This window comes from Lepisosteus platostomus, chromosome 18 (genome assembly GCF_059453375.1).
Source record: "Lepisosteus platostomus isolate fLepPlt1 chromosome 18, fLepPlt1.hap1, whole genome shotgun sequence".
Lineage (NCBI taxonomy): Eukaryota > Metazoa > Chordata > Actinopteri > Semionotiformes > Lepisosteidae > Lepisosteus > Lepisosteus platostomus.
The window spans coordinates 17,693,971-17,720,494 of record NC_142628.1 but is presented as its reverse complement, the minus strand read 5'-3'; the positions used below and the strand labels follow the sequence as shown (position 1 = coordinate 17,720,494).

The 26,524-nt window shown below is 38.8% G+C and overlaps 1 protein-coding gene across 1 annotated transcript; it reads right to left on the bottom strand.

Annotated features, from left to right (window-relative positions):
• Positions 1-4,847: 4,847 nt before the first annotated feature.
• Positions 4,848-18,970, bottom strand: LOC148645854 (uncharacterized). Its single transcript, XM_088611186.1, has 2 exons — positions 18,399-18,970; positions 4,848-7,771 (listed from the first exon to the last, which is right to left on the bottom strand). The coding sequence occupies exons 1-2, from the start codon at positions 18,784-18,786 to the stop codon at positions 6,504-6,506; spliced, it is 1,656 nt and encodes a 551-aa protein (XP_088467312.1). The 5' UTR covers positions 18,787-18,970; the 3' UTR covers positions 4,848-6,503.
• Between the last annotated feature and the right edge of the window lie 7,554 nt (positions 18,971-26,524).

The window sequence follows — 26,524 nt, the reverse complement described above, 5'->3', positions numbered from 1 at the left end:
GACTGATCCTGCTAGACGGTATTCATTAGAACAACTGCAGTCGCCCCCCTTGAGTGAGAGGCAACATTGACACCATCCTGGAAATCAACATAACCTAATCAATCACAGCCTGTTACTGCCTAAATGGCCCACATCCTGCGACACTCGCTGACGTGTTGCTCTGCTAAATCTTGTTGGCTGATCATCTCCCTCTTCCTGGTTATTGGGGTTTTCTGCACCACTCTCCACTCCACTACACCGGCTTACATGAGTGTCCAGGCCAGAGGGACCTTCGCTGTCAGAGTCAGTCTCGTCTTGTGGTTGCAGAGAATGCTGACGCTCCTCCATATGCTTAAGTGAAAAATTAATAAACACGCCAATGTAAACCTCTTATTTACAATTTGTTGAAAATAAAAATCTAAAGTTCTCTAAAGCTTTCTCAGTCAAGAACGAGAATTCACGTACTGTAGGGAGCTGTGTAAGCATGCGTAGGCAGCAAAAGATCAGCTAAACAGGGAAGAAAACGCTTTCAGAGAAAACAATGTTTCAGGTGTGAAGAATCCAGATCCCCAATTCAATTGCAGCCTAAACCTTCCCCCACACACCCTGCCCCCGCTGCGATTGGAATATACACAAAGCACTGGAACCTCTACAGTAGATGGTCAGGTGTAACATAGGGATAGTACATAATTCTGGCTTTATGAACTCACACCTGGGATTCGATTAATTCAAAATAACTTCTTTTTTTTAATTGAACCAGGTACTAGATTTTGTTTATATAAAAGTTATATCACTGGGCAGAGTGATGGAGACTGAGAAAAAAGGCAAGCACTACCATCTTTTACCCTTCCTTCTGGTGCAAGATGAGAATGGCTGGTTTTGGCTGGGACGAAACATTCCCTCCCATTTTTAATCATTCTGTGTCTGAATCAGAGCAGGTGAGAGAGAGAAGGAACAGACACAGAGAAAAATGTATCCTGTCTTCATTTCAAATTATATTTTACCTTCATTTTTTTACTTTATAAGTTCGTATTTTACTTATTTTCTCATTGTCAAATTCAATGTATATTTGAACAAATTATTGTACATTAGTGTTTTTACAAGATGTGGAAAAAGTGCAACAAATTATTACATTGCGAATTTTAATATTATTGATTACTAATAATTTATGCTAACACCTGACATTCAGAAAAAACAATCAAGAATAGTCTGTGGTATTTGTATAAATGAAAATTTTCTAAATGTTTTTAAAAAATAGAAGCTGTAGAAGGGTGTTTACGGTTAGTGGACGGTGCACTATTTTGTCAGCAACCTGCTAATCTGCTTAACACCTGTAGAAAACATGATTTTATTTCTGTATGGAATGTGTGTTGCATTAAAAAAATTAAAGTGTTAAAAAGAACTAACAGCTTACACAAAGACTCTTTGCTGATCACGCAGAAGAAAAAACACTCATTTTTTAAGCATAAAAAGTGTTTTTAAGTGATTTATATACAGTCTTCTCATGTTGATTTAAGTGTCCTTCTTTCAGTTGGGCTGCATGATTATTGTTATGATTTCTCTATTATTATCGAATCCATCAACTCGTTCACTTGTGATTATTTTGGAAATATTTTGACATGTTCCTTTTAACTCAGAGTTTGTAATGTGTGGCGCTCTGAACATGTTAAGCTTTGATGCAGTACAAATAAATGTATTTCCCACAAGCTATACTGTAGTGGCTTTAAAACTATACAACATCGCGCTGTTTGCATGTGACACATCTTTGTTCAAGTTTTAAAACTACGGTATGGAAAAACAAGTGTTAAGAAAAAACAGGACATTGCTGGTTGCTTTATGTTAAACAGCAACAATGACAACAGTGCATGCTACTGAAAATTCCTTCACCCTCCCCAGAACTGTCTATTTTACATAACATTACACAGCGGGGTGTTGACAGTCCTGGCCTTTGTGAGAAAGTGGAATACTGGTGTGTATTTTTTATTTAAATTACCAATACCAGCCATATTCAGTTTACATAATATGTTTATATTCCTAAATTAATGTTGTTTATGACGTTCACAGACATAATGCTCCTGTTATTTTTGTGCTCAAGTACCAAAATTTCCATTTAGCTGTTAAATTCCCTATTAATATTCAATATTAAGAGGATTAAAACATGCATAGTAAAGAGATTAAATGAGGCCAACTTCTCACTAACAGCCAACGCACCATGAGTGTCAGTCATTTTGGCCAGCCAATCACGTACAGTACTGTGGTATAACATGCTAATCTGTAGATAATTTAGCGCAGTACGGGGTTTTACTGCACATTTTGAATGGCTGCATCTGTAAATCATGAGGTGCCAAAGAAGTAGAGATTTCACCAAGTGAGTGGAAGCATCTGCAACGAAGGTGCAGTCGCTTCCACGCATCATAACACCACTAGGTCAGACAACAAGAACTGAAGAGCAGTCACGTAATTCTCTATTCACCCACTCAATTTGTAATACACCTCTCAAACTTCCAATTGAACTGAATAACAATTCCACTGTAAATACTGTTTGCAAGATGTATTGGGTGAACCTGAATGAAATATTTTAGCGTTGGCTCAAATGTGAGGAATTCCAGGAAACCTGAAAAACTAACGCTTGCAGTAAATGCCAGAAATGTAAAGCATGTAGGCATCATGAACAGAACAACACAGCACTCAGTAAAAACGACCTGAAGCCGCAATTCCTTTTTTTTTATCTCAGGCAGTGCATTATGACAAGGTGACTCTGCATAAGAAATGAGAAACGCTGAACAAAAACGTTTTTGCCGTTATTACTACTCCTGCTGCTGTAGTTTTAAGGTCTAATCAGCGGGCATGTAAAGTTGTACAGGGGCTAGAGTACTTCGCACCATTCAAACTTCATGATGTGAATTTAAGCTTTTTTAAAAAATAATATATCTGAATCGAGGCTCAAAGTGGAAAGAAAGCTGAATTACATAAAGCTCATAAGGCACTGGGGATCACTGTATGCCATCAGGTTCCTACTGCCAGCTGGCAGGATGTCTTCTGCACTGATAACCAAGAATTGAATTTCATCTGTCGCAAGCTGTATGAATTTCTTGAAAAATAAGTTGTTCCAGAAAGGAAATAAATAATTGCATTCAAGTAAATCAGGCCGTATGTGATTGCCCACGATGTTACATTCTGTACAACAAGACAGGAAGAAAGATACCGCTGGGATTCAGATCCAGTATTTCTTGTTTACTAGACAGGCACTTTAACCATCTGTTACATCCCCATGTGTGTCCATATGTTTTGTGTTTTTTTTCCATTTCCTGTAATCAGCTAACCCCCTCCCCCCCATTGGTCCATCACTACACCATCTTTGCCGTTGCAATGTCATCATCAATCAGCTTCTCGGCCAATTAGAACACAGCTTATTCTCAATATAACTTGGAGGTTATCAGAACGAAGGGGCCTTTCACTTGACTTTGATTCTGCTCAGCTCAGCTTAATTTCACTTTCGTTTTGCTTCGGCTTCACTTCTCTGTTTTCGTTCGCTTCACTTTGTGCGTGTTTCCATATAGCTTCGGCTTTGTTGGTTTGCATTCGTCTCCTTGTACTTTCGCTTGTTTGCATTTTCCTTATTTCGCCACTACCAAACTTGTTATATCAACCTCTGTGCTCTTTTGTACCCTATTCCTTCTGTCTACTCTTGTTTTTCCTTCTTTGTATTCATAGTTCACTTGTGTATTTGTGTGACCTTTTGTGTTAAGGGTTAGTAAAGGTTGTCAGGTACATTCTACACACATAGTTGATCTTTGTATTAGTAACACTAGTTTAGGACAGGCGAGTGCCTTTTGTCTTGTATGGTTGTGAAGCTTAGCCAGGGCATTAGAAGACACCAAAGACCAAGTGTTTCGGGTTTTGTTTTGTAGTTAGGTTAGTTTTCCCTCACTTTATTAGCCAGCTTAATTTTGTTTATTTTCTTTTCTTTGGCACCGCTCTAGTTCCCTTTCCCCGTGTGTTATTGTGTCCTGTCTACGTACCAGTCACTTATTCACTTTAAAATAACTTTTGCACAAAAACTTGTCACGCTTCCATAGGTCCCTCACCAGAAAACCCCCTGCATCCAAATCATCCTAAATGTTACACCCCTTTACCCCTGGACACTTGGGCTCGTAACACCATCTAAGCCATGGCACCAGCAGAGCACTACCCTTTTACAGCCACTTGAACACGCCACGCTGAGACTTCTGCTCGCTGAGCAAGTTGCCTCCTTTACATGCAACAGCAGCACGACCAGGAGAAAGGCTTTTATCTGGCACTTTTCATGTTCAAGGAGCTCAATGTTCTTTGTGTACAACAGGGTGTCCACTATACCCGCCACTGAAGCACACCCAAGCTCGGCGGCTTGACATCTCCCAAGGAAAATGTTGAAATTACAGGTGGAAAATGACCCTCGGCTATGGAGAAAGATGATCATCTTGAGTGTGCCACCTCATGATCCAACATGGGCAGTTTGGTGATGAGATGTCTGAGTGGTTAAGGCAATGGACTACTAAACCAGTGTGCTCTGCCCACGTGGGTTTGAATTTCATCCTCAATGAGCTCGGAGCTTTACTGGTTGCCCTTTTAAACTGGGTTTGTGTTCTTTTCCTCTTTTGCTTTTATACTACAGTAGTGACATTTCTAGTGGTTGCTGAACATGGTATAATAGGCTGACATCAGGAACACGTGACCCACAAGTAGTGACAGTATAAGTATCAATTGTGGATGCAGTATATTGCTTTGGGAGCAGCCATAACTTTCCTGGGGAAACAGGTGTGCTGTCATCATCTGCTCACAGCTAGACACATCTGCCTAAAAGTGTGTATTTGCTTTCAATGGTACAATTTATGTTACCAAAATCAACATAGTTTTTTATTGTTTCACAAAATATTGCCAATACAATTGATATCCAATATCCTCAGAACATTACCATTAAGTTTGTTTTCACTGCAGTGAAACTATTTTGTAACAAACCAACTAATTGTTTAATGCTGACAATAGCACTTTAGACAGAAGCTGAACATCAGTTGAATATACATTTTTACCAGTAAAATCGAAACGCATCACATGCTACACATCACATAACACAAGACAACCTAAGCTTTACAGAAATGTGTTTTTGTAACTAGATACATTAGCATAAAACAAATGAACATTTTTTTTCCCATAGTTACATTCATCTTGTTTTCAGTTTAGAGAAGCAGGAAAATATAACTATACTTTATTGGTTCTCCAGCAATATAAGAATGCAAAAGCAAATGTTTGCAAAAAATACATAAATAACATGTTACCTTACCTTGAGAAGTGCATTTATTTTAATATTTTAATAAGAATGTTCACTATAAGTCTATAAAAACAAAACATTCTGCAACAAAGATGGCTGCCAAAGCCCTATACATTCAAATCAACCAGCTCTAGGATAAAAGCTCATTTGATAGGTTCCAATAGCTGTCATTCAGCAATTTCAGCCATTCAGAGACTTAAACCCCCCTCTCTTATAGTGTGCATGCGTAGATTTTATTTTGCTAAACCCATTTATTAGTAATACTTTATACACCAGGAATTACTGTAGAATGCCAGAAAAAGTGCAAAAAACTTTAAAAAGTGTACAAAACACTTTTTTAAATAAAAACTGTTAACAATATAAGAAGCCTCTGTAGGGCTGACAGTATTGAAATACTACGGTAAAATTTGTCTTCTTTTCATTATCTGTCTTATCTATTTTACATTTTTTACAAGGTTGAGAAAACCAATTCATGCCCCGTCTTCATACAAAAAAATCATGCAGATTTTTTTAATACTTGTTCAATCACATTCAAACCTTTTTTTTTCATGGTCGTAGACATTTTAGAGGAGTCCAAGAAAACGAAATTTACAACTTAACAACAAAAAGAGAAAATGCAATAAAATAAATAAAAATGTGTACAAAGTAGGACATCTTAAAAAATCTGAATGTACAAGCAGAATGACCAAGGGGTTCTCTTTAATTCAAGATGACAACCATGTCTGTGGTGTGTGTTGTTTCCAAGATAATTAACGATATTAAGAGGTTCATCCATTCAGGAGGGCAGAGTGACCTTGACTTCCATTTTGAGGGAGGGGATGGATAAGGTTGAAGTGTTTCTAACTTGATTTTCCTTAGTTATTGATAAGAGGATTTAAAGTACTGTTAGAATGCCTGAGCATGTATTATTTACTTGGAGGCTGTGTTTTAATGTATAAATAAAGATAAAATAAGTTCTATGTCCTGGTTACATGGCCTTAGGCCACAAAATGTGATACTTCAGAAAAGTTGGGTAGAATTTCTACAGTCAACATATATAAACTTGGAAGCTGAAAAGATAAATGTAATGTCAAGCAAACATAATATGTTGCTTTCTACAAAAAACTCTCCCCACATTGAAGTTGAATGGTTTCTTTCACACAGTTACTACAGATGAACAACAACTTAAAATTCCTCCCAGACTGACTTTGACTGAACGGTGTACTGTGTGAGTACACTAATGTGTATTTAAGTCACCTGACAGAATAAAACTATTCCCACACTGAGTGTAGCAGAATGGTTTCTCTCCTGTGTGAAGGCGCTGGTGGACCCTTAAGGAATTTGAGAAACTAAAGCACTTCCCACAATGACTACAAATGAAGGGTCTTTCTCCTGTGTGAATACGCTGGTGTCTTTTTAAGTCATTTGACCGAATAAACCTCTTCCCACATTGACTACAGCTGAATGGTCTCTCTCCTGTGTGAGTGCGCTGGTGTGATTTTAAGACACTTGACTGATTAAAACTCTTCCCACATTGACTGCAGCTGAATGGTCTTTCTCCTGTGTGAGTGCGCTGATGAGTTTCTAAGTTGCTTGAATTATAAAAACTCTTCCCACACTGACTGCAGGAGAACGGTTTCTCTCCAGTGTGCGTGTGCTTATGGCAATTTAAAGTGTCTAATCGACTAAAACTCTTCCCACACTGACTACAGCTGAATGGCTTTTCTCCTGTGTGAGTGCGCTGGTGGCTTTTTAAGTTGCTTGACTGATTAAAACTCTTCCCACACTGACTGCAGCTGAACGGCTTTTCTCCTGTGTGAATGCGCTGGTGGTTTATTAAGTTGCTTATGTATTTAAACCCTTTCCCACACTCCCTGCAAGGGAACGGTCTCTCTCCTGTGTGAAGGCTCTGGTAAGGATTTGAAGTGCTAGATTTACAAAAACGCTGTTCTTGTCCATCCTGTAATGGCAGCTTGTCCCTTCCATCTGAGTGAGGACTCAAGTGATTCTTCCTCATCCTCTGGTCTCGCTGTGGTTTCTCACACTGCAAATGCTCCCAGTAATGATCTTGCTCTGTGTGCTGAAAGTGAGCTGTGTTCTCTCTATCATGTCCCTCAGTGTGTTGCTCTGCAGGGTCAATCAACTGGGGCTCCATGTCCTGCTCTGTAAGATGAAACTCAATCACTTCTTCTTTGAACTCTTGTACAGAGACACAGTCAAGTTCATTACAATGTTCTGCGATATTCTTGGTGTCCAGATTACTAGTCTTCTCTGTAAAAGCTAAGGGTCCATGTGTCTCACTCTCAGGCTCTGTCTTTATCGTGTGCACAGAGTCCAGATCCTGGGCACTCTGTCTCCTCTTTTTGTGCTGCTCACTGACTTTCTCTTTCTCTTCTGCGGCAGTGAGCTCCGTCTGCATCAGACTTGAGCCCCACTCCTCCTCACCGTACTGCTGTTCAAGAGGAGCCCTTTCCCCAGCATCAAGGAGAGCACTGGCCTCTGAGCCTGAAAACACAGCACAACAGAACAAGGCCTTTAACATGGGCCGAGAGTAGAAATCAAAAGGAACTTAAACTTTAAGTTTAAATTTGAAATAGCAAACAAATATAAACTGTCTAAATTAAGTTGTTAAAGCTCATTTTAAAACTTAATGTACACCAAAGAGTCAAATACACAAGAGCTGTCTGAACACAGATAACATGAAAAGCAACTGAAAATAATGATGATAAAACCACAACACAGAAGAAAGCAGATTTCATCCCAGTCTCAGACACACTGGACACTACAGTGCATTAACACTGCCCAGATACAGATACACTGACTGGACACTACAGTACATTAACACTGCACTAAGAGAGAGAGAGAGAGAGATAAATACAGACATACTGACTAAACTCAACAGTACATTTACATTGCAATGATAGAGGTATGTAATATATGTAATAATACATATTCCTGCCATTCAAAACGTGCAGGGTACACTGCGTTAAAACACTGTGGGTGTGGCACATCGTATCACATCTTACCGCATCTTAATTGAAATATGATAATAGTATCCGGATGTTGTACTTTCCCTTTTCCACAGAAGAACTACAGATCCAGCCATTCAAAATGAGTGAGTTATGCTGTGTTAAAACACAGCGGACTTTGTGCAACATACCGCCTCATCCTGCAACATTTCACATGCAATTCACATAGAATAACAGTACCTTGCAAAACTGCCAGGTGGAGCTAATAAAGCTGAACGTCTCATGTACAGCATTTGAGCTGTCGCCAGAAAATGCCCGGTTTCTAATCACTGCTGAGGAACAATTTTTTTACAATTAAGAACTTTAGTTGTATACTCTTTAGACTTTTAATCATTTTAAACTGTGTATTACAGCATGTTAATCATTAAACATAAAAAGTCTGTATATTTTATAAATGCAAGATTGCTCAGTTGGACAAAAGTACACAACCTTCCACCTTCATCATAAATATATTAATTATGCATAAACATTTTATGCATCAAAGTCTTTAATTTGGTAACTTACATAGGTTCTGGTTTTAACATGCTTGTTCTAACATTATTAAGCTTATATTCTGTACTTCATAAAAACTTATAACATTTTATCCTTTTCTAAAAATACATAGTAAGAACACCACTCGCTGTTACTGTAAAAAGATACATTTTGTAGTGATTTAACATCACTTGATAGTTATATTAATATGGAATTGTGTAACTAAGCAGCTAAAGTATCACAAGTAAACATTTTGGAAACATTTTAACATCTGTTTCTTTTTTAAAAACTTTTATTGTCCTTGTAGTGATAATGGACAAAGCACTGCACCCAATGGTTCAAAGCCTGATTAGAGTATTACTTTCCATTTGTTTCTTATATAGTGAATACATAAAAATAGTTCACTATTATAGCTTGTTGTTGGCTTTGGCATGAATTTGTGTATCTGGATAAAATAAGTACAGGTTGAGAATCTCTTATCCGAAATTCCTGGGACCAAAAGTGTTGCGAGTTTCGGATTTTGGAATAGTTTTATATTTGCATCTATAAAATGGGACAGCTTGGGATGGGACCCAAGTCTGAACACGATATCCATTTACATTTCATAATATAGCTTATACATATACCCTGAATGTAGTTTTATACAAATTTTTAATAATTTTTTTTAACATAATACCATTAGAAAGGTAAGATATCAGTCTCCACCTATGATGTCATGTTTTGATTAAAAGGTTATAGTACACGTACGCCATTTGTATTTTATTTTTTACTAAACAGGTATTTTGTTTTATGTAAGGTATAAAAACAAAGCATTGAATGTGATGACAGGTAAATAAAATAAAAACTGAAAAAAGTCAGCATTTTATTTTTAAAGTAATGTGCAAGTAATGACGCTAGTCAAATTACACTCATACATGGAGGTGAAATTCAGATCTCACGTAAAAATAACATTTTGTACAAAACAAAACACGATGATCACTGCTTACAAACTTGAAGATAAATGCAGCACCAGACATTACAACAACATCAGGTCCGAGAAACTTGAGGGAGAGGGTACGTCATCAATGACATCACTGTGAGCTGGAAAGTTCAGTAAATTATCAGTATCCACCTACGATATCTTCATTTTTCGCTCTATGTAATGTTTTTCTATTTTTCATTAACTTTTGTTCATCACTTTCAGCACAGAACCTTAACAGTTTGTCCTTTTGTTTCTTCAGGTGGTACATAGTGGTTGTTCCAACACCAAACTTCTCAGTCAGACGCTTCACACTTATACCGCTGTCAAGTTTCTTCAACAACAGCATTCAAAAAACGTTCAGATTTTGAAGGTTTTCGGATTTTGGAATTTCGGATAAAGGATTTTCAACCTGTTATGCTATTGTGATTAAGGATTTCTTTGCGAAATTCTTTAAGTTAAACAAAGGAGGTAGGAAGGGTTATTTTTACAAATGGCACTCCGAGATTCTGACTGATTTAATTCCCCTCATTAAGCTGAAACGGATAAAGAAATCATGCAGTACTTATATGTATTGGAAGGCGCTCTATTTTATTAACAGACACTCCGAGTCAAACTTGTGTTGTACAGTGATATAGACATGGGTAATGTCATCCCCATTAAACAATGTGCTTATCGTGCAAATCCTGCTAAACAAGAAATTAGACACAGGAAGAGTATTATTGGACAATTTTGTGTGGCTCTGGTGGAATCTGTCTGTAAACTTAAGAGTTACAGAGGAGACACATTGTGTGTCACCTCCTTTTACACTTGTAAGAACATTCCAATGTTAATATGACATGGAAGATATTATTAACAACCTTTTAAATCAGTAGCTGTTAACTCTACTTCACACCTGCATGTCAAGGTCACAGTTTCAACATAAATAAACTTCACACATTTGATTGAATGAGGACGTCATGATTGTTACGCAAGGATGTGTAACATGACAATTTGTTACAGTTACCATCAGGAGAAAAAAAAAGTTTATTTTTCATTTATTTGTAGCTGCTGCAGTGGCTTGCAATGGCTGGATAGTTAACACTTCCCAATTACTCTGTCAGTCTGTCCGTGGGTGGATGGGGGGAGCTCTCCTTGACAGCTGACCTCCATATGCTTAAGTGAAAAATTAATAAACACGCCAATGTAAACCTCTTATTTACAATTTGTTGAAAATAAAAATCTAAAGTTCTCTAAAGCTTTCTCAGTCAAGAACGAGAATTCACGTACTGTAGGGAGCTGTGTAAGCATGCGTAGGCAGCAAAAGATCAGCTAAACAGGGAAGAAAACGCTTTCAGAGAAAACAATGTTTCAGGTGTGAAGAATCCAGATCCCCAATTCAATTGCAGCCTAAACCTTCCCCCACACACCCTCCCCCCACTGCGATTGGAATATACACAAAGCACTGGAACCTCTACAGTAGATGGTCAGGTGTAACATAGGGATAGTACGTAATTCTGGCTTTATGAACTCACACCTGGGATTCGATTAATTCAAAATAACTTCTTTTTTTTTAAATTGTACCAGGTACTAGATTTTGTTTATATAAAAGTTATATCACTGGGCAGAGTGATGGAGACTGAGAAAAAAGGCAAGCACTACCATCTTTTACCCTTCCTTCTGGTGCAAGATGAGAATGGCTGGTTTTGGCTGGGACGAAACATTCCCTCCCATTTTTAATCATTCTGTGTCTGAATCAGAGCAGGTGAGAGAGAGAAGGAACAGACACAGAGAAAAATGTATCCTGTCTTCATTTCAAATTATATTTTACCTTCATTTTTTTACTTTATAAGTTTGTATTTTACTTATTTTCTCATTGTCAAATTCAATGTATATTTGAACAAATTATTGTACATTAGTGTTATTATTGCACACAAGATGTGGAAGAAGTGCAACAAATTATTACATTGCGAATTTTAATATTATTGATTACTAATAATTTATGCTAACACCTGACATTCAGAAAAAACAATCAAGAATAGTCTGTGGTATTTGTATAAATGAAAATTTTCTAAATATTTTTAAAAAATAGAAGCTGTAGAAGGGTGTTTACGGTTAGTGGACGGTGCACTATTTTGTCAGCAACCTGCTAATCTGCTTAACACCTGTAGAAAACATGATTTTATTTCTGTATGGAATGTGTGTTGCATTAAAAAAATTAAAGTGTTAAAAAGAACTTACAGCTTACACAAAGACTCTTTGCTGATCACGCGGAAGAAAAAACACTCATTTTTTAAGCATTAAAAGTGTTTTTAAGTGATTTATATACAGTCTTCTCATGTCGATTTAAGTGTCCTTCTTTCAGTTGGACTGCATGATTATTGTTATGATTTCTCTATTATTATCGAATCCATCAACTCGTTCACTTGTGATTATTTTGGAAATATTTTGACATGTTCCTTTTAACTCAGAGTTTGTATTGCGTGGCACTCTGAACAAGTTAAGCTTTGATGCAGTACAAATAAATGTATTTCCAACAAGCTATACTGTAGTGGCTTTAAAACTATACAACATCGCGCTGTTTGCACGTGACACATCTTTGTTCAAGTTTTAAAACTACGGTATGGAAAAACAAGTGTTAAGAAAAAACAGGACATTGCTGGTTGCTTTATGTTAAACAGCAACAATGACAACAGTGCATGCTACTGAAAATTCCTTCACCCTCCCCAGAACTGTCTATTTTACATAACATTACACAGCGGGGTGTTGACAGTCCTGGCCTTTGTGAGAAGTACGCAGCTGCGTTACATAACGTAGCTGCAATGGAATATACTAGTAGGTAAATGTTCATTCCAAGCTGGAAAGAAAAGACACAATGTGTCTCTTCTATAAATGTTCCGTTTACAGACCGTCCAAGGTCATTTATTATTAACAATATCCTTTTGTATCGCATTAAAATGGGAACGTTTTTCACAAGTGTAAATCCACCTATTTTTTAACCGCTTTATCCAGGACAGGTAACAGTTTCACCCCTTCCCTCTGCCTGCCTGACTTGTTCCCATTTTTAACCATTCTGTGTCCAAATCGCAGCAGGTGAGAGAGAGTAGGGAGAGACAGAAAAAAAGTGAACCCTGGTTTTTTGATAGTCAGAAGGCTTCAACTGATGCATAAAAAACATAGCATAATGCCTTCTCGTGTTATGAAGTCACTTACACCTGGGATCTGTTTTAATCAAACTAAGGTTTCTAAAAATGCAACCAGGTACTAGATATTGTTTAAATAAAAGCTGTGAAATGTTTCACAAATCGCAATCTTTAAATCTGTAGGTTGCAGGTTCTGTCATTCACGTTTTTAATTCATTATTAATATCACTTAACATAGTATGAAAAACACAAAAAATGTTAATATAGTTCACATAATATTTACTTTTTTTTTTATTTGTTAGAAGAAAAACTAGGATCGCCTACATAGAACCCCTTTCGGCAAACAGGCTGCTCGGAAACACAGCTGAGACGAACAGCTTAAAACTGTTTCTGAAGTAATGAGGCATGAATGAGTCAAATTAAAAATAAAACGTGTTTACAAAGAAAGTGGATTACAGTAATACTACCAGCTATATAAATACATATATTTACTGTAGATCCTTAAATTAATATCGTTATTATTTTTTTTAGATAAGCAATTCCATATTATATTCCCTATTTAGCGGATTCTAAAAAGTATGAGGTTTATTACTGTGATAAAGAGCGCAAGTATTCATAGAAAAGGTTACAACATGTTATACAGTGTTTCCGAAATTAAACAGAAGTCTGGAACACCCCCTCTCAAAAATAGACATTTAATAAATCGAAAGTTGTGAAAACAGTGACAAATCAACCCGAACAAAATACAATTTTAAAATACAAGCAGTTTGAAATGATTAGTTGTTATTAATACATCACTTAACTTTGAACATGTTCTGATATTTAGAAATATCAACAAATTCAATATAGTGTCGATAATATTTACTATTTTAGCTGTTCAAAGAAACGTTTATTTGTTAAAAGAAAACTCATGGCAACAGCTGGGTTTGAACCCCTGACCTCCAGCATGCAAGGCACATGCCTTACCCATTATACCAGCACGCCGCTTGACAGCTGTAGCTGTAGCTGAGAAGGGCAGGCAGAAGGTTTCCAAATAATCAAGGGTGAATGACTCAAATTGATGCAGATGTTAACAAAGAAAATTGTACTACTGTGATAATTCGAACTATATGAATATCATTATATCGTTATTAATTTCTTTAGATACACGATTCCATATTATATTCCCTATTAATCAAATTCTAAAAAGTATGCCTTTCGTTTACTGTGATAACGATCACAAGTATTCATAGAAAAGGTTAAAACATATTTTTTATGACGTACATAAACTTAATATAGTCAGAAGGAGCACATAAAAACTTTTCCAAAATAGCCACAGTAAGTAACCAAATGAAAAACTTTTGTTTAAAATGTTTATGAATAAAGTGGAATACTGGTGTGTATTTTTTATTTAAACTACCAATACCAGCCATATACAGTTTACAAACGTTTATGTTCCTAAATTAATATCGCTTATGACCTTCAGACACGTTATGCTCCTCATTTTTATGCTCAACTACTAAAATTTATTTTTAGTTCCATATTAATATTCAATATTAAGCAGATTTAAACATGCAAAGTAAAGAGATTAAATGAAGCAATCGTCTCACTAACAACCAATGCACCACAAATGCTGCCTGTAGGTCATTTAGGCCAGCCAGTCACATACTGTGGTGTAACGCGCTGAACTGTAGATAATTTCACACAGTACAGGGTTGTACCGTGCATTTTGAATGGCTGCATCTGTACATAAACATAGGGCTGGGCGATATGGCCGAAAACATTATCACGATAAAAATGTTCATATCAGTTGATATCGATAATTATCACGATAAATGTCAAATCATTATTTCTTTCAAGTTTAAAGGCAGATTTTTTCTCCTGAGTGAAAGTTGAAGAAACCAGATAGTTAATTGGTAAATTAAAGAACTCTTTATTTTAAGAACACAACAAACACTTGCCAAACAGCAGAAACATTAAACAAATCTGAAGAAGAGAGTATTCAAGTCTTTTTTATGTCAAAATATGCATGAGTAAAATTTACAAAATAAATATCTTAACAGAAATATTATTATCGTAAAAAGCCAAAATATCTCCAAATTACCGAAGCTGAATGACCTTTTCTGTCGACAATGTCATCGTTCTTCGAGCTGGTCGTTGGCAGCACTACATTTGCTTCAGTGTCACTCATTTCTCCACTCTAACTATAATCCTGTCAGCCACCACCGTGTGGGTCAACACCACCACGTTAGCTGCCACGGTCTGCAACATGCACGCGCACTCGCGCAGTATTTTGTGCGCATGCGCAAAGCATAAACATATATATCGAACTTTTGTTAAAATTATATTGAGGAAAATTATATTGCGATAATTATCGTTAGCGAATTATCGGCCAGCACTACATAAACACTGAATGGACACTACAGTACATTAACACTGCACTGAGTGGAGCGGAGCTAGTTCGGACACAGTGACGTCATCGCCCTCCCTGCACGTAGCAGGGACCTCAGCCAACTGGGCTGGGGGAGGTCTCATTTAGCTCACTCGGCTGGTTCTCTGTTGCGTTACGCTGGAGATTGCGGGACGAACCAGCGGGGTGGAGCAGCAAGGGCACATGAGCAAGAGGGATTAACAGACACACTGACTGGACACTCCAGTACATTAACACTGCACTGAGAGAGAGGGGTTAATACAGACACACTGACTGGACACTCCAGTACATTAACACTGCACTGAGAGAGAGGGGTTCATACAGACACACTGACTGGACACTCCAGTACATTAACACTGCACTGAGAGAGAGGGGTAAATACAGACACACTGACTGGACACTCCAGTACATTAACACTGCACTGAGAGAGAGGGGTTAATAAAGACACACTGACTGGACACTACAGTACATTAACACTGCACTGAGAGAGAGGGGTTCATACAGACACACTGACTGGACACTCCAGTACATTAACACTGCACTGAGAGAGAGGGGTTCATACAGACACACTGACTGGACACTCCAGTACATTAACACTGCACTGAGAGAGAGGGGTTCATACAGACACACTGACTGGACACTCCAGCACATTAACACTGCACTGAGAGAGAGAGAGAAGGGTTAATAGAGACACACTGACTGGACACTGTACAGTGTACATTAACACTCCACTGAGAGAGAGAGGGGTTAACAGACACACTGACTGGACACTACAGTACAGATCGAGCCATTCAAAATGAGAGAGGGATACTGTGTTAATTCACAGTGCACGGGTGGTAGGGTACCGTTCTGCAGGGGGTTTTTTTAAATAGGGTTGCACTACTGTGTAAAACCGCCAGGTGGAGCGCTGATAGCTTAACATGGCATGTGGAGCATTTGGGTTGTTGCCAGCAAACCCCTGGTTTCAAATACCAGTCAAGGCTGAGGAACAATCTTTTTCCAATTACAGAACTTAAGTTGTATACTGTTTATACTTTAAAAATTGTAAACTGTGTTACAGCATGTTAAACATTAAACTGATTAATAATTAGGTATATTTTATAAAAGCAAGATTGCTCAGTTAAACAAAAGTACACTTTCTTTATGAAGAAAGTATTCCACCTTCGTCATAAATATTTTATGCATCAAAGTCTTTAACTTGGTAACTTACAGTGGGTTATGGTTTTAACATGCTTGTTCAAACATTATAAAGTTTATATACTGTACTTCATAAAAAGTTATAATGTTTTATCCTTTTCTAAGAATAAGTAGTAAGAATTAAATACCTATTTAATGGCTATATTTGGCTATGTAAAGCTATTGAGTCGTGAAGAGCACGCCCCTATCCCTGTGTATTGCCAGTCAACTGGTGCCATATACAAAAAGTCATAAAACATTTCAGAAAAGTTTCACAAATCAAATCAAGATTGTAGAAGGTCAGAGGATCTGTCTAATGTGTAAAACGCCTTGTTACAGCATTGTGAGTGTTGTACTTAAAAAGCTATTGACTTCTGAGAAATCCCATGTATTGCCTGTACAATGGTACCATATTTAAAAAAATCACAAAACATTAAAGACATGTTTCACAAATCAAAGGAAGTTTGTGAAAGGTCAGAGACCCTACCTAGTGTGTAAAACACTTGGTTACAGTGTTGTGGTTAAAAAGCTATTGACTCATAAAGAGCACCCCCTTATCCCAGTGTATTGCGTGTGCAATGGTGCCATATTAGCATCAATCAAAAAGCTAAGGTTTATAAAAAGACAATTAGCTGACTGCTAAGTTAATGCAAAGGTTGTGAACATTTTCACAAGTCGCGGTCTTTAAAATGCGTTTGGTTTGAAAGCTTTAGTGTTTCCTTTACAAAGATATTGGCAACAGAACATTCGTGTGTTTGCAAAAAATGGAAACATTCACAATGTACTTTATACACAATGCAAGTGTTGTCTTAACTCTAGAAGGTTTCATAAAATTAGCATGCCAAAATGTATTTCAAACTTTGAGCTAACTTTGCCGTGTTCGCAAGTATTCATAAAAAAGGTTAGAACATTATAGCTTTTTATAAAATATATAAACTTAAAATAGTGAGAACGAGCAGGTCAAAACTTTCCCAAAATAACCAAAGTAAGTGACCAAGTGAAAGACTGATGCATAAAATGATCATGAAGAAGGTGGAATACAGTTGTGTATTTTTTATTTAAACTACCACTACCAGCCATAAAAAGTTTGTATAATATATTTATATTCCTAAATTAACGCAGTTTATGACGTTCAGAGACACGCTCCCTTTATTTTTATTGTAACGCATATGTCCACCATTGCATGTTGTTCGAGCCGGCTTACCAGCGCGGTGACGTCACCGCCCTTCCCTGTGATTAGCAGGGACCGCAGTCGCTGTGTTCCAGACTTTCCCTTTAGCTCAAGCGGCTGGGTTCCTGTTGAGACCCGGGTTCGAGTCCCCGATGGGAGGGGCCGACCTGAGGCAGCGGCGGGGGCGAGGGCGAGGGCGTGAACCCGAGAGCGCTACATTATGCTCAGATACCAAAACGTCCCTTTGCATTGAGAGATAAATTAATACAGACAGTGACGTTGAAAATGTTCATCTGGCCGCTTGGGGTGTTCTTTTTCAACGCACAAATATCCTTTATTAAACATATCCTTTTTTATTTCTGTAATTTATGTATAAAATTATAATACAAATATAATAATTTTGGTAATGACGCTAATTTATAGAGATTGATTCAGTTATACAACTATGGTGTATTTTATTATTCTTACCTTCAGATTCATTCTCGTCCAAAAAACTAAAAATATTGCTTTACATGTCCGCAATCTGAATTCACAAATGCAAATAAAATAACGAAAGTTTTGCTAAGGACGCTGATCCAATGATGCGATTCTTCAGTCTAAACGTGCTGTTTTTAGCCCTGTTACTGTATTACCGATGTTTTCAGCACCATAACCGGACAACCGGAGTTAACTGTTGGTTCCAGTAAAGGATCCCGTTGCTACATGACACACGTCTTTCCCACTCCACTCTGCATCGCCCACTATATTCTCACCATTGAGGAAGGTAAAGACTGTTTTTAATCACACCACACTGACCTGACAGCTCCAGTTTCGTGTCCATTTCTTCTTTTATTTCTGCAGTGACTTCACAGGGAAGCGTGTGTCCAACACGATCTTTCTGTCCCTGATCTCCTCCTGCTCCCGACGTCTTCTCCCACAGCTGCAGTCTCCACTTCAGGCTCTCGTTTTCCTTTTTCAGCTGCGCCATTTCACCACCGAAACTGTCCTTCGCACACTGTGTGATTTTAAACACGGCCCGTCTTACCAGAATCTGGGAGATGCTGTGGAGTTTGTCTTGAAAGTCGTCCTCAGAGTCAGACATCCTGTTTCGGAAAATTTCTGACACTTCATACACGATCGATTTGAGCAAAACCTCCATTAAAGAGTGAAGCTGGGTTTGCAGAATTAACAGGCAATTCGCCATCTTCTTGCTAATCTGCGGACTCTGCACAGATCTGCAGCAAAATAGGGTCGCGCTTTCAGCAGTTGAAAAGTTACTTTTTAACAATTTCCTTGTTTATTATGCATCTAAAGTAGCCGATTCAATCATCGCTACGAGCTGAAATGTCTGCACAGGCGCGCGGCATGATGACATCAATGAGTGGAGCTGCTGCGAATCCAAAACACGCAAAGGGCCGAGCTGAGAAAGAGGAGTCCTGCAGCCGCGAATGAAACTCAGTTCACTTGCTAGCGCCACGTCGTTAGGAGGAGTGAATCGCCATCGGGTTACACTGTGTGTATAAATTCCGTGCGATTGCTAATCTATTCCCACATGCTCTACCTTCAAGGACATAATTATGCACAATATTTTCAATGAAGCGGTTTAATGTAGATAGGTAATATGTTCCAATACGTTTATTTTCTTATTTTTTATCTTATTCAATATCTCTTTCCCATCAGCTTTTGTTAAAAAAATATTTAATGTTTAAATTACATTTAAATCGAAGTATCCAAGAGTATATATGAGTGTCAGATCTAATCATCAGTTAATCCCTTATGTTTTGCGATACACAATAAGCACAGAAATGCCAACAAATTATGAAAATGAAATAATTATGTCTCCTAAAGAAATAGAAAAGCTATATACAGGGAGTATAGAAAGTCACCACTCCCTTTAAAAATTTGAACCTTTTGTTGTATGACACTCTGAAAATAAAAACAAATTAAGTTAGGCTTGTTCCATTTTTATTTACACACAGTAACCCACATTAGCCAAGTGAAAATAAAATTATTAAATTAACATTAAAATACCTTATTTGGATAAGTGAACACCCCCCTTACAATTGCATTTCTAAACTTTTTCAGGTATAACCAATCACCTTACAGGTCAAACAACAAGCTAATTGGCTCCCAGCTGTGATCAGCTGTGGTGATTTTGATTAGTTCAGTGCTTGGAAGTGCATTTCAAAGCAAAGAATCCACTATGGGTGGAAAGGTGCCGTGACAATCGGAAGGATCTTCTCACTGTACACCACTAAATACTGCTCTCTCTCTAATCAGTTTCGCATGAGAATGTATATCATTGCCACCTGGGTCTTCATTAGCTAACATTAGAAACCCTATATAACATTCTCTCGTAATATCACCGTGTTCCCCTCAGAACCATGGCACCAGTCGTCGGACTGCGGACACCCGCTCATCCTCTCAGAGAAATCTCCTATTTCACGTAGATTCATACAATTTCATTAATACTTGCGGGCAACAAGAACACTACTCAGTGAGAACACGTCAGCTCTCTACCTGGACTAGAGGTCCGTGGGTGAAAAAGGCAGCCAGAAAAATCCCACACTATTAAAGTGCTTTCAAAAGAGCTTTGAGATAAAGTTGTGGAAAGGCACAAATCAGGAGATGGGTATAAAAAGATTTAAAAGGCTTTAAGTATCAGTTGGAACATAGTTAAGACCATCATTAAGACGTGGAAGACGTATTGCACCACCCAGACCTTGTCTAGATCAGGCTGTCCGTCCAAAGTGGATGACCGAGCAAGAAGGAGAATGACCAGAGAGGCTACCAAGAGGTCAAAAGAGCTACAGGCCTTTATGGCAAAGACTTGTCATTGTGTGCATGTGACAATATCACAAGCACTCCACAACTCTTCAGCTGGGATTGGGATCAGTCAGTCAGGATAGAAGGGAAGATGGATGGTTGAAAATACAGGCAAATTCTTGAAGATAACCTGCAGCCCTCAGCCAGCCTGTCAACATGACAATGACCCAAAGCACACCACCAAAGCAACCGTACAGTGCCTGAAGGACAGGAAGGTGAATGTTCTTGAGTGGCCTAGCCAGAGCCCCAACCTCAATCCCATCAAAAATCTGTGGCATGACTTGAAGAGGGCAGCCCATCAACTGTCACCACGCAGTTTGACTGAGCTTGAACAATTCTGTAAGACGGAACGGGCAAATATTTCTCCCTCTAGGTGTGTAAAGTTGGTAGAGATGTATCCAAAAAAAAACTCAAGGCTGTAATTCAAGCAAAAGGTGCTTCCACCAAGTATTAACTCAGGGGTGTTCTCTTATCCAACCCAGTTATTCTTTTTTTTTAGAATTTTTGCTTTCTTTTTTCATTTGGATGTTGCAGGGTACAATTTGTAAATAAAACTGGAAAAGTCTGGTTTTATTTGTCTTCTTTTTGGACTTCAGAGCAACAAAAGGTGAACATTTTGAAAAGGGGTGGTGACTTTCTACACCCACTGTATGTAAAAACAAAGACATTAAGTGCAAAATAAAAAATAAAGTACAAGAATAAAATAATATTCTGTCAGACATGCTATAATAAAAATTTAGTTAGTGGCACAATTGTTAAACAAAGAGAGTGGGTTGTTGAATTGTGTTGAATTGTTGGACAGATTCCAGATTCCAGTTACCTCTCGGGAATATGCCATAGTCTCTGATGTTATGCATGAGAAGGTCACTGTGTCAGTACTGACCTACCTGAGTTTACAGTTAATCTTTTCTTGGATGGTGTGGAAATGAAAGATAAGAAATACAATAATAATCACATCTGTGTAACCCCTGCCTCATTCCTCCCTGTATTTCCTTCTGGAGTTCAATATGTGTAAATATAATTAGCTTGGACAGCCCACTGTCTGACAAACAAGGTTAAAGAAATAACATTTAACTTTTTAACATTTAACATTTAGCGTGTGTTGTCCTTTAGCTTTTGCTATCAAATTGATCAGTCTGGTCTTCAGATTATCAATGACAAACTCAGGCGGTGCATCTCTGTAAAGCAGTGTTCATTCATATCACTTACATGGGGCAGCACATCAATTCAATAATTCTTTGCAGCACCCTTTCATTCAAACAAATATCAGAAGGGGACTCTCCAGTCTTTTCCTACCATGACCCCGATTTGAACTGGGGTTGTCGCAGCCACAAAACAAAGTACTGACCATTATATGATCACAGCAAGCTGCCGAGATCTACCTTGGCCTTGGTATCCCTACATGGACACCTCAGTGATCTCATCGTGTGCCAGGGATCTGATACGTCCTGACGTTGTACATCAACTAAATCTCAGTAGATAGACCCTGCAGTGCTCTGGGTGCCAGCTAGCTCTCTAAAAAGCATGCTATAAAGACAGGAATTACACTTTGCTTACACCATGCACAGAACAGGAATGCCCAGTATGGTCTAGTGATTAGAAATCTTAGTTTTTACCCATGTAGCCTGGGTTCAATTGCCTGTACAGGAATGTACTGTAGCTCTTTAACCTTTTGATTTCTAAAATGTCAGCTCACTGCAGAAACAAACTCCATAAAGTACCATATGGATGGCAAAACGAGTGAATATGTGTTTTTTAATTGTTTTAACAAAGTACAGAATATTATAAAAACGTGTTTGATGCATTATGACAAATCATTCATCAAGAATTTTGAATGGCTTGATTTGTATAAGGTGGGAGTAGAGTTTATTTTGCATTTAAAGTAAGTTTTAAAACAACAATTCCATTCCTGGGTGTGCAATCTTTCAATTAACAGCCAACTGCACTAATTTTTCCACAGAGACTCATATGTATTACCTTTCTCCATTCATAAGTATTTGATTAAGGAAAAAAAAACACCATAGGATTCAGACCCAGGATCTCCTGTTTGCTAGAGAGGCACTTTAACCAACTAAACTACGGAGCTGGCAGAGCATAGCCTTTTTACAGCCTCTTGGACACACTGGTCTGAGACATCTGAGTTCAGTGTGTGCTGAGCCTGTTTGTTGAGCACGTTGCTTCCTTTACATGCAATAGGAGCAACGACACTAAGAGGAAGGATGAGAAATGGCTTTTATCAAGCAATTACAGCTTTGATGATTCCTGTTACAAGATGAAATCACACTCACTTCCACGCAGCCATGACAAAGAAGTGTATTTATCAGCAGTGTGCCATAATGATACAGTGGTTATTATCTTGTGCTGTGGCCACAATAGCCCTGCTTTGAAGCTGGGTCATGGCAGCCCAAGACAAGAGAGTATTTTCATATATTGTATTTGAATATTGTGGAGAAAACTATGTACGTACTGCAAAAGTTCATCGAATTGGTGCGCTGCTCCACATAAGCAATGCAAACAAACACTACTTTACAGACATGCATCATATAACCACTCTATTGGACAACAAGAGCATTCTCCGAGCCAGCAATGTGAGGACTGGACACCCTGTAGTGGATAGTGTGGCTGAGTGGCCTAAGGCACTGCTGTCTTTGGGGGTGTGGGTTCCAATCCTGCTGCTGAGTGCTTCTGGGTTAAGAGTATGCTTCCACTGATTTGAAACACATTTGGTGAAAACTTTGTGAGCTTCACATCAAGGCAGAAAAAAGCCTTATTTTGTCTTCTCAACAGAAATGCTCTTAATCAATCAAAAACACAGTGATTCTAATATTGCGCTGTCCTCTTGTGTCCTCTGAAAAGAGCACTTCTGTTCCTTTCTTCAGTTTTTCAGTGTTCAAGGAGACGCCTCCTACATCACAAGTAAAAAAACTGCAATTTTTTCCCTGACTTGCTAGAAAGAGTAAAAATATCAGAAAAAAAACATAGGCTCTTTCATATTAGTTTAAACCAAAACCAAATAAAGAGTGAAAAAAAACTAAATGTGCAAAATGAAATTCAAACTATTTACATACATACCCAACAAAGAGTACACAGGATTGTAGATTGTGTTAAAAGGAGCCCTAGTTCATCACCCGCAGGTGCCACTCCTTGAAACAGTTTCTGTCTACAATAAGACACAAGGAAACGTTGCATTGCTCACACCTCCAGGGGGACTTCACTTTCTGCTTCCTCTCCATGCACAGAGCACACACCTGGCACTGTCACGCATAACCAGGCTACGGGAGGCTGGACCCAATGTGAGGCACTTCAGGTATCGGTGGTTTTGTGCCGAAACAGAAGGTGAAGACGTGGTCGTGGTCAAAAGCCAGGAAGGTTCCAAGAGCAATAGGCACTAGGGAAAGTCATAGTCGAGGACGGGTGCTTGGGTCAAAAGCCAGGAAGGTTCCGAGAGCTTGAAGGTACCAAATTGGGAGGCAAAGTTGTAGTCGAGGAAGAGCGATGAGTCGATATACTGGGAGAGTAGTAATCATCAAAGAAGGGCTGGAAACATACAAGTATGGAGCTCAGGGAGGAAACCTAAATCGTGAGTGAGGTAAAGAAGACAAGTGAGGGTTTAAGTAGTGTTGCGTAAATTGGTGCACGGGCGTTTAGAGAGAGTAGAGCTCGTGGAAATGTAGGAGCGTTTGCATGCCTGTGTGGGATTCATGACACGTTTACCCTGTCGAGTAAACAGCAGCTCGCCACATCCAATCCAGCACAGGGACCCCCTCTCAGCCCTTTTGGGGAGGGCGTTCTCCGTTGTGCTGGGGAACCCTGGACGGTTTTCCCTAATCGTGCCACAGGTGCCAAATTTCAGTCTGCAGAGGTCACAGAAAAGGGCAGAGCTGGAGTAAAAACTGTAGACATAAACATGATACCCGGTGCCCAGATATGACACCTTGAGGAGGTTCATGACGGAGTCATAGCTCAGCCCTTTTCCTGACACAAACTGGGATCTGCCCGTGTAGATGCTGAAATTGCAAGTGTAGCCAGTGGAGGCATCAGCCAGTAAAAACAGCTTGATGCCCCATTTCGTGGGCTTCCTCTTCATGTACCACCTGAAGCCGATTCTGGACTTTGAGGCCACCATCCTCTCATCAACAGAGAGATTCTGGCGGGGACGATAGAAAGACTGACAGGCCAGCAGCAGGGGGTCTAAGAAGGGTCTGAGCTGGAAAACAGGGTCGTGTTTAGGGGTTCCCCTTTTCTCTTATCGTTTTCCCTGTCCTCCTTCGGGTCACCGATGTGCAGTGTCTAGCAAATAGCCTCAAATCTTTTCTGGGTCATGGTGGAGTAACAGAAAGGAACATTTTAGGGCACCTGACAACTCCAGTATTCTCTCATGTTGTGAGATGTCAGAAGACCCATAAAAATTTGAATTCCCATAAACTGGTACATGTCCTTTATAGACACTGGATGCCACTCATATTTTATACCTTGGGCCCTTCGCTTTTCAGCATTTTTGTTGATGTTTGTACAAAGGTTCTGTACAGCACTCACACTAAAAAAGAGCTGAAACAGATCAAGGGGGGAGTATTTCTTGGAGGCGTCAGTTGGGCACCGGGTGTTTTTGCCAGACAGAAGCGGAACTGGACTGTTCTAGCAGGCTGGGGAGGCGGGGTGGGAATCAGGTGCCCTCTCTTAGACTGAGGACCATGAGTACTCTGACTGCGCTGACTTGTTGAGGGGCTGGAGGGTTCTTCAATGTCCTCACTAAAAATAAAATACAGAATTTAGAAACATAGATTAATAGATTGTACATTTCCGGTGACGTCAGAGAGAGACCATGCACGCCGCTACTGCAGAATACAAAAAATTTAATAATATATCTATAATTAACTATAATATCTACTCATATACAGTAATTACATAGACAATTAAATATATTACACAACTCATTATAAAAAGTTTAATAAAGTTTTACTTTGTGTCATCGCACAACTATGCCACGGTTTTCAGTGACTGGCTTAGGCACTTGGCTTCTCCTCGCAAGAAAACTCCTAAAACTGGCCAACTGACCATTGGCCCTGGACAAGGACGATTTCCGAAAGTGCATCTAACAAAGGGTGAGTTGTGATTATGTCTTCCACTGGGAGCACAATTGTGTTTTGCGAGTCCTGCGCCATGTACAGCGTATACTGTTCCACCAGCAATGTAGATGCCAGAAATGTTTAGTTATAGTAGAGTTGGAGGACAGAATTCGCATTCTGGAGGGGCGCATTAGCACACAAATTTTAAATGACACAGATTGAGGGATGGATAGATTCGGCTCAGTCGGAGCACTCAGTCAACTCAGAGTTGGCTGTAGTCCCTCCCGGCTCAGCTTCCAGTTCAGCACCAGCACCAGCAGCAACCACACGCGAGCCCTGGGTCACAGTCAGACGGGGGTCTAAGAGCTCAAAGACAAGACCTCCTGCACATCAGTCACCAATCCGACACAGCAACAGGTTCTCTGCTCTTGGCAGAGCGGATAAGGATAAGATTTTATGGTTTCTCTCCTCCGTTGTCTTCTGGCTATTTCTCTTTCTGTATTGTCATGTCATGTAATATCACACAGCTTTGTTAAGTGCCTTGGGGTAACCTTGTTGTGAAAGGCACTATATAAAAATAAATTGAAATTGAATATAAGAATAAAATTTTATGTTTATCACTGAGCAGCAGGCAATGAAATTGCGGACAATCATCTGGCAGAATAACATCGGAGTTACTTTTTTCACACCCAATTCCCCACTTAAATGTTGGGTGATAAAGTGAAGACAATAGTACAACACTCTGACCTCAACACTCAACTACAGACCAAGGCCCCGGAGAAAGAGCTTAATCTGCCTGCCTGTAATTGCAACTATCATAGGTCAGCGATCAGCACTTTATTTACAAGTAACTAAGAGCACTCTGAATGTGTAATGATTGCCTGCCTGTAATTGCAAGCGTCAAAGATCTGTTATTTGTACTTTATTGACAGCTGACCAAGGAACATGAATTACACAATAAAACTTTAAAACTAATAATAAAGATATTGATGGTGTAGATGATACAATTATACTTACAAATCCAGCAGTGGGTCCAGTCCATCATCAAAT

Bases quoted from the DNA above. Each gene is read 5' to 3' on its own strand.
- LOC148645854 (XM_088611186.1), bottom strand. From the start codon at position 18,786: ATGGCGAATTGCCTGTTAATTCTGCAAACCCAGCTTCACTCTTTAATG. The intron at 7,772-18,398 runs GTCAGTGTGGTG...CTGTGTTTTCAG, and splicing joins CACGAAACTGGAGCTGTCAG to GCTCAGAGGCCAGTGCTCTC.